Source organism: Orycteropus afer, unplaced genomic scaffold (genome assembly GCF_000298275.1).
Source record: "Orycteropus afer afer isolate SDZICR_OR568_19922 unplaced genomic scaffold, OryAfe1.0 scaffold00461, whole genome shotgun sequence".
In the NCBI taxonomy this organism is placed as follows: domain Eukaryota; kingdom Metazoa; phylum Chordata; class Mammalia; order Tubulidentata; family Orycteropodidae; genus Orycteropus; species Orycteropus afer.
In genome coordinates this window covers 254,575-263,165 of record NW_006922048.1, presented here as the reverse complement: position 1 = coordinate 263,165, position 8,591 = coordinate 254,575, and the positions used below count along the sequence as shown (strand labels likewise).

At 44.8% G+C, this 8,591-nt stretch overlaps 1 protein-coding gene across 1 annotated transcript in view; it reads left to right on the top strand.

Annotated features, from left to right (window-relative positions):
• The window catches only part of VAV1 (vav guanine nucleotide exchange factor 1), a 110,857-nt gene extending 104,694 nt beyond the window's left edge, over nucleotides 1-6,163 (top strand). Inside the window, exons 26-27 of the mRNA XM_007954437.2 lie at nucleotides 2,610-2,761; nucleotides 6,110-6,163. Of these exons, the coding sequence (XP_007952628.1) occupies nucleotides 2,610-2,761; nucleotides 6,110-6,163 (206 nt within the window). The remainder of the gene's footprint in view (nucleotides 1-2,609; nucleotides 2,762-6,109) is intronic.
• Nucleotides 6,164-8,591: the final 2,428 nt, after the last annotated feature.

Below are 8,591 nucleotides of genomic sequence, written 5' to 3'. Positions count from 1 at the left end.
GGGATCGGGCAGTGTTTCGTTCTGCTGTGCATGGGGTCGCTATGAGTCGGAAACGACTCGACGGCACTTAACAACAACAACAACAACAACAAAGACATCTTTTGCAGCAGATTTGCCCAATGCAATATGTTGTTTGATTTCTGACTGCTGTTTCTATGGGCATTGACTGAGGATCCAAGTAAAATTAAATCCTTGCAACTTCAATCTTTTCTCCATTTAGCATGATGCTGTTTATTGGTCCCTGTGTGGTACAAATGGTTAAATGCTTGACTCGCAGCCAAGAGTTGGTGATTCAAAACCACCCTGAGGTTCCTTGGCAGAAAGGCTGGTAACCTGCCTCTGAAAGGTCATAGCCTTGAAAATCCTAGGGAGAGGTTCTATTCTGCACTCATGGGATTGCTGTGGGTCAGAAATGAATTGGTGGTGACTGGCAACAACATTTTATACATACTCTGTATCAAGGATTAATCAGCATCTATAACCTTCTTCCACAATAAGGCAAAACATTTAGCATACTCTTACTTCCCCTTTCCTCTGCATATTTCACCGCCAGGTTTGTTGAATTTTCAATTATGACATATATTTTAGGAATCCTTTTTTTAACTTTCATGTAATATTGCAAATACAGTGTCTGTAATATTTAGGCTCCAGATAAATTCCTTGTTTTTCCATATCGTTCTCTATTTTTAATTCCTTATTCTGATTCATCCTTCCTTTTATTGGAGTGCCTTCTAGGGCACGTTTCACAGAAAAGTCACAAGAAGTGGTATATCATTTGTGAATCCCTATAAGTCCAAATATGTTTTTTTAAAGAGAGATTTGAAAATCAACCCACCTAGACTCTCATAACACTGCCGGTGGGACTGTAAAATGATACAATCACTGTGGAAATTGTTATCGTGATTCGTTAAAAAGTTGGAAATGGAAACACCATTTGACTCAGCAATCTCATTACTAGGTATCTATCCTAAAGAAGTGAGAGGCAGGACACAAACAGATATATGCACACCTATATTAATTGCAGCACTATTCACAATAGCAAACAGATAGAAATAACCTGAGTGTCCATCAATGGAGGAGTGGATAACCAAACTCTGGTACATATACACAATGGAATACTATGCAACACTGAAGAATAATATAGAATTTGCAAAACACTTCATAACATGGATAAACATCATGCTGAGTGAAATAAGTCAATCACAGAAGCACAAATACTGACTGTATTAGTCCACTATTGTAAAAAGTTAAGGAAAGGTTTATATATGGAAGGAAACTTTCTTTGTTGGTTACCAGGGAAGGAGAGGGAATATTCCTAGATAGGTTAAAAAATATATGCATATATATAGAAACCAAAGATTATTATTAGTGGTAACCAGGGGTAGGAGGGAGGGGAAAAGGGGAGCTTTTGTTTGTGGGACATTGAGCTTATGCTAATGGTGGTGGAATATTTTGGAGAAAGATAGCAATAATGGTGGCACAAGAAAAATGTCATCAATGTCCCTGAGCTGTAAATGTGGAAGTTGTTATATTGGAGAATATCTTGATTTGTATATTTTCACCACAATAAAAGTTAAAAAAAAATCACCCAAACCAAACCCACTGCTTGCTAGCAAGTCAATTCTGACTCATCGTGACCCTACAGGGCAGAGTAGAGCTGCTCCCTGGGGTTTCTAAGGCTGTAAATCTTACCACAGAAACAGATTGGCACATCTTTCTTCTACAGGACAGCGGGTGGGTTCAAACCACTGACCTTTTGGTTAGCAGCCAAGCTCTATAACCCCCGGTGCCACCAGGGCCTCTTTTAAAACTAAATTATTGTTAAATGTACATTATTGAAAAAGCAGCATCAAAATAACATCAGGGCTCCAAGAAGAAAATTGTTTCTGTTCTCATCACCCAATCAATTAAATCTTTTCATTTTTTTGCATGTTATTTATTTGTCCCTGTGTGTATATGGACATTCAGTTTTAGCATGTTTGCAGAAATATTACAAATTGGTTTTACATTCTACAGTTTTACTTAATATTGTACTAGAACATGTTTTCCATGTTCTATTTCTCCCCTTCTTATTTTCCCCAGTTCTTCTTTTTTTCAATCATCCTGGGGTGGTGCAATCAGTTTGTGCTCAACTGCTAACTAATGGTTGGTGGTTTGAACCCACTTATTTGTGTCATGGAGGAAAGGCCTGGGGGCCTGCCTGTTTCTGTAAAGATCACAGCCGTGAAAACTCCAGGGAGCACAGTTCTACTCTGTAGCACAAGGGTTCACCCTGAGTCAGAATCGACTTGACAGCAGCAGGTTTCTTTTTTGTTTCCTTTCCTCCCCAAGATAAGATTAACAGCCTTTAAGGAATATTTTGATGTTTTTTCTCTCATCACTTTTAATGTAAATATGTAAAATTATTTTAAAAATTCATAAATGGCTTTATTTTCTAAATCTGGATGGTGGCATGGCAGTTTTGTGCCCTTGGGACACAGGGCCCCCCAACACTTTGCACAAAAGAGGAGTGAGGGACTTTTCATCCTGGAGTTACCTTTCTGAAAACACAGCCCCAGAGGGTAGGTGTCTGCCTGAGACCTCTTCCCACTTCTTTCTTTCCTCCATAGCTGGAAGCACCAAGTATTTTGGCACAGCCAAGGCCCGCTATGACTTCTGTGCCCGGGACCGATCGGAGCTGTCCCTCAAGGAGGGCGACATCATCAAGATCCTTAACAAGAAGGGACAGCAAGGCTGGTGGCGAGGGGAGATCTATGGCCGGGTGAGGCAGGGCAGGGCTGGGAAGCCCAGGCAAGGGTGTGGGGTGACCTGAAAGTGTGGAATGGAGAAGTGGGGACTGGCCTGCAAAGCAATTTCCCTTCCTTATCCATCCATCCATCCATCATCCATCCACTCATCCATTCACCCATCTGTCCACCTATCCATCCATTCACCTACCCACCCATCCATCCATCCATCCATCCATCATCCATCCACTCATCCATCTATCCATCCACCCATCCACCCATCCATCTATCTGTCTGTCCATCCATCAACCCATCCACCTATCCATCTATCCATCCCTCTATCCACTCATCCATCTATCCATCCATCCATCCATCATCCATTCACCCATCCATCCATCCACCCACCCATCTATCCATCCATCCACTCATTCATCCATCTATCCACTCATTCACCTATCCATCCATCCACTCATCCACCCATCCATCACTCATCCATCCATCCACTCACCCATCTGTCTGTCCATCCATCCATCCACTCGTCCATCATTTATCCATCCACCTACCTACCCACCCATCCTTCTATCCATCCACTGGAGAGGAGGAAGAGACTCAATGTTTCCATTCATATATCAACCTGCATTTACTGAGCATCTATTGTGTACAAAGGTTATGAAGATGGCACATAGCCAGGCAGTGTTCCCTTCTGTTATGTATAAGGTTGCCATGAGTTGAAGCTCACTTAGTGGCAATGTTAACAACAACATGAACAATGCTATGTGCCAGGCATTCTGCTGAGTGTTGAGGAGACAAAAATGAGACAATATAATCACTGCTCTCATGGAACTCAGCCCAGTGAGGAGAACAGACCTTTAACCATGAAGTTACAACACAGTGTGGTTGGGATCATGGTTAGGAGGCAGTGTGGGATTCTCCAGGGGAACACCTGAGCCATATGGGAGAGGATCAGGTTGTTTTCCGAGAGGCCAAGCTGATAGCTGAGGAATGAGTAAAGTTATTCAGGTGAAAAAGATCATAGAAGGGGTGGGAAAAACTGTTACAGGCAGAAGGACCAGCATGAACAAAAGCCTGGAGGCAAGGGAGTGATTGGCATGTTTGGGAAAAACGAAAGCAAGGACTGGTGTCAGTCTTATTCACTGCAGTATCACCAGTGTCTGCAACGGTGTCTTGCATATAGTAGCCTCAGGAGCTCTGGTGGTGTAGTGCCTAAGACATTTGGCTGCTAACTAGAAGGGTGGCAGTTCAAACCCGCCAGCCACTGTGTGGATGGAAGACTGGGCAACCTACTTCCATAAAGATATACTGCCTTGGAAACCCAAAGGGAGTTGCTATGAATTGGAATCAACTCAAGTGCTCAATGAATAGCAAATGCATGTTGAGAAAGAGCTGGGGCTAACCACTGTGCTCTCCTTCCTCCCTGAATTTGGACTATGAGGAATGGAAGGAACCTTAAGTCTCCCCAAACATACTTGTTTCTGTCAAGTTCTTATTTTTGCTCCACAAAGGCAGAGAACCTCTTGTTTCATCCACTGCTGAATTCCCAGCCTCTGGAATATGGCCTTGTTGGTACTAGTTACCCAAAAATATGCACTGAAGGAAGACAGGGACACTGCTTAGGAGCTTACATTCTACCTGGGAAAGCAAATGTGAAAAAATGACCTGGATAAGTATGTACATTAACAGTTTTGTTACAAACTGTGGAGGGTGAGTTTCATGTGCAGTGGATAATTAGGGTTTGAGAGAAACTGGGTTTGGGTGTTTAGGAAGGTCTGAGCTCTGGTGGCATAATGCCTAAGGCATTTGACTGCTAACCAGAAGGCTGGTGGTTCAAATCCACCAGCCACTCCTTGGAAGGAAGACTGGGCAATCTACTTCCTTAGAGATACCGCCTTGGAAACCCAAGGAGGGGTCACTGTGAGTCTGAATTGACTCAATGGCAGTGAGTTTTGGTTGTTTTTTTTTTTTTTGGTTTGGGTTGTAAAGGATCCATCCATCCATTCATCATCATCCATTAATCCTTCCTTCCTTCCTTCCTTCTTCTCTCTCTCCCTTCCTTCTTCCCTCCTTCTTTCTTTCCATCCACTCATCCATCCATCCTTTCTTCCTTCCTTCTATCTACCATCCATCCATCCATCCATCTACCCATTAACTCATCCATCCATCCACCAAGTATTTATTATCTATTGTGTGTCCTGTTGGTGCAGTGGTCAAGTACTCAGCTAAATGAAAGGCCAGTGGTTCAAACCCACCAGCTACTCCACAGAAGAAAAATATGGCAGTCTGCTTTCATAAAGGTTATAGCCTTGGAAACCCTATGGTGCAGTTCTACTCTGTCCTTTAGGGGCACTGTGAGTTGGAATCAACTCCATGGCAATGGATCTAGTTCTTTTACTGTGTGCTAGGCACTGCTCTAGGATCTGAGACTCATTGATGACTAGACAAAACTCCCTGCCCTGTGGAACTCATGTTGTAATGTGGGAGACAGACAACAAACATAGTAACACATAATTATATAATCAGTCAGGAGGTGATAAATGCTATAGAAGAAAGCAAAGCAGGAAAAGGGAATAAGGAGTGTTGGATTGGGTAGTGTTTTATTACCAGGGCTGCTCTAACAGAAGATACCACAAATGGGTTGCTTCAACAAACAGGGATTCATTCTCTTACAGTTTAGGAGGCTAGAAGTCCGAGTTCTAAGTGCCAGCTCTAAGGGCTAGGTGAAGGCCCCTCCACCTTCGGCTTCAGCTCTGCCTCTTGCTCCCGGCCCACCGGAGTGGAGGCTTCTCCTATCTCAGTCAGCTGCTATCTGCTGAGGCTGACAAACTCAAGGTCAACAAATAAAATGGCACAGTCCCAAAATTACCAGAAACATGGCAGGCCACTCATTCAAGTGCAGAGACAGTCCCCTCAGCAGGAAACATGGCAGGCTGCTGAATGAAGACTTGGCTACAGGCAGGGTCCAAGCATGCCAAAAAGCTCAGAGACCTTTCTCAAAACTGTCTTCTCATATACTGGAAGCAGACCACATCCCCAAGGCAGCTACTCAGCTGCTCTAGTAGATTCTACCATGGAGTTGATTACCAGTCTCCTCATGGGGAATAACTACATCCAGTTTCCCAGCCACTCAACCAGGCCCAGCCACATTGACACACAACTTAACTACTGCAGGTGGGATGACTGGGAAGGCCTTACTGATCAGATGCTATCTGAGTAGAGACGTGTAGGAGGTGAGGGGTCAGACACATGAATATCTAGGGAATGCACTTTCTGGGCAGAAGGGGCAGCAGATGCAAAGGGCCTGGGGTGAACGCCTGCCTGGAGATGTGTCCAGAGGCTCCCTTGACCGTTTCTTCATCTTTTCCCAGGTTGGCTGGTTCCCCTCTAACTATGTGGAGGAAGATTATTCCGAGTACTGCTGAGCCATGGCATGCTGGCAGAGCTAAGAGACTTCAGGCTCTGAGCCCGGGATGGGCAGGCAGTGGAACCAGGGGCTGTGACAGGTCCCAGCAGGCCAAGAGCCTGGCATGGACTGTGGAGGGCCAGGGTCCAGCTGGCCGGGCTCGTGGAGCCTCAATTAATTTATAACACACTGGTGTCCTCTTGGGTCCCCTCAACAAGATGGGGCTCGAGGCAACCGCTCTTAATAAAGTGATGAATGGATGGGATGGTGTTGTTTAGAAGGACCCAGAAGGGGAAACAAGGGGAGGAGTACTGAGACACAGACCAAAGCCCACTTAACCAACCGCTGCCTCCCGTCTTTATCACTTTCCCTGCCATTTACAGTAAAACTCAAAGGCAGAAATGAAATCCCATGTAGCAGGAAAGACGTTCCCACGCACAGATCCAGGTTTACAAAAATGTAACTGCCTCCATTTGTTTTTTTCTGTGATAGAACTTAATTACCTCCCCGCCCCTGAATCCTGGTCCCTGGTAACCAGTTCACCCGGTGGCACCTCAGAAGAAAGGCCTGGCATTATCCTTCTATAAAGATTGTTTTTAGTTGCCGTCAAGCTGACTCTAACTCATTGACCCCAAGTATGCAGAGCAGAACTGCTCCATCAGGTTTTCAAGGCTGTGACGTTTTGGAAGCAGATTGCCAATACTCACTTCCGAGGAACCTGTGGGTGGGTTTGAACCACCAAGTTTTCGGTTAATGGTCTGGTTCTTAACCCCTTCTGCCACCCAGGGACCCTGTGAATATTGCAGCCAAGGAAACCTCATGGAATAGTTCTACTGTGTAACACATGGAGTCATCATGAATTGGAATGGACTGTACAGTAACACCAAAAAACCCCACCACTGCTATGGAGTCGGATTTGACTCATAGAGACCCCTCCCTGGGTTTCTGAGGCAGTATCTCTATGAAAGTCCACTGTCCAGTCTTCCTTCCAAGGAGTGGCTGGTGGGTTTGAACCACCAGACTTCTGGTTAGCAGTCAAATGCCTTAGGCACTATGCTACCAAAGCTCCCAGACTCTACAGTAATGGGCTTGTAATCCTGCTGAGTGGTAGAAATTTTCCCTCAGTTGTATTGGGGTCTCCTCATTCATTTCTCCCTGAGATCCAGAGGGAATTAAATTCCAGAGGCTTTGATGCTGGGTGTTAGGGAGACAGCTGATCCTTCGTTGTTACAATCTGTCACACTTTCACCTGCTGAGGTATGATTGCTTCTGTTTGACCCTTAGTCCCTCCACACCATCCATGTCCCTCTTGGCTCCTGCAAGACACCTGACTGTCTCCCCTTCAACGCCGAGTCATATGGATGGGAAGGCTGCACACATCCTGGTCTGATGGGTGGTCCTGGTGCTGTAGTTGCTCACAGTGATTCTTTTCATTCCTGAAAGTGTCCCAAAATGACTCACAAATTATATAGTCACTGTCCTAGGTTGTCGTCTTAATTTCCATGCAAGATACCACAAGTGGGTGGCTTAAAAAAAAAAAAAAAGTTTATTTTCTCACAGGACTTCCTGGGTGGTGCAAACTCAGCTGCTACCTGAAAGGTGGGGAGTTCAAGTACATGCAGAGGCACCACAGAAGAAATGCCTAGTGACCTATCTCCAAAAGGTCACGACTTTGAAGACCCCATGGAGCACAGTTCTACTTGGATACACAGGGGGTTGTGTGAGTTGGAATCGACTTGATGGCAACTGTTTTTTAATTTATTTTTTATTTTTTCATGGTTCCAGAGCCTGGTAGTCCTAATCAGGGTATCGACCCTGTCGATTCCTCCTGTTCTTCCTGTTATGGGTTGAACTGTGTGCTCCTAAAAAGATATGTTGAAGTCTTACCTGCTGAAGTGCCCCAAAAAGACAAGTTGAAGTCTGTACCTATGACTGTGACCTTGTTTGGGCAATAGGGCTTTTCTTTGCAGAGGTAATCAGTTAACAACATCATACTGTGGTAGGATGCTTACACAAGGAGAGGACAGACAGAAACAGTCACACACGAGGAAGACACCATGTTGGGATCTGTCTGCAATCAAAGGAACGCCAATGATCACCTCTAGGTTTTCTGGCCAAGCCTTCTTCCCTACTTCGCAGAATCTTGTTTGACTTTGTTGCAGGAAAAGCTGGCTCGGACTGACAAATGTTCTTCCATCTCATTATTTGTGAATTCTGTATTTACCATCTGTGTACTCATTAACATTTATTCATAACCGCTAATCAATAGTCCGGGAGCTCTGGAAGCATAGTGCCTAAGGCATTTGACTGTTAACCAGAAGGCTGGCGGTTCAAACCCACCAGCCACTCCTCGGAAGGAAGACTGGGCAATCTGCTTCCGTAGTGATACTGCCTCGGAAACCCAAGGAGGGGTCGCTATGAGTCAGGTCTGACTTGATGGCACGTAA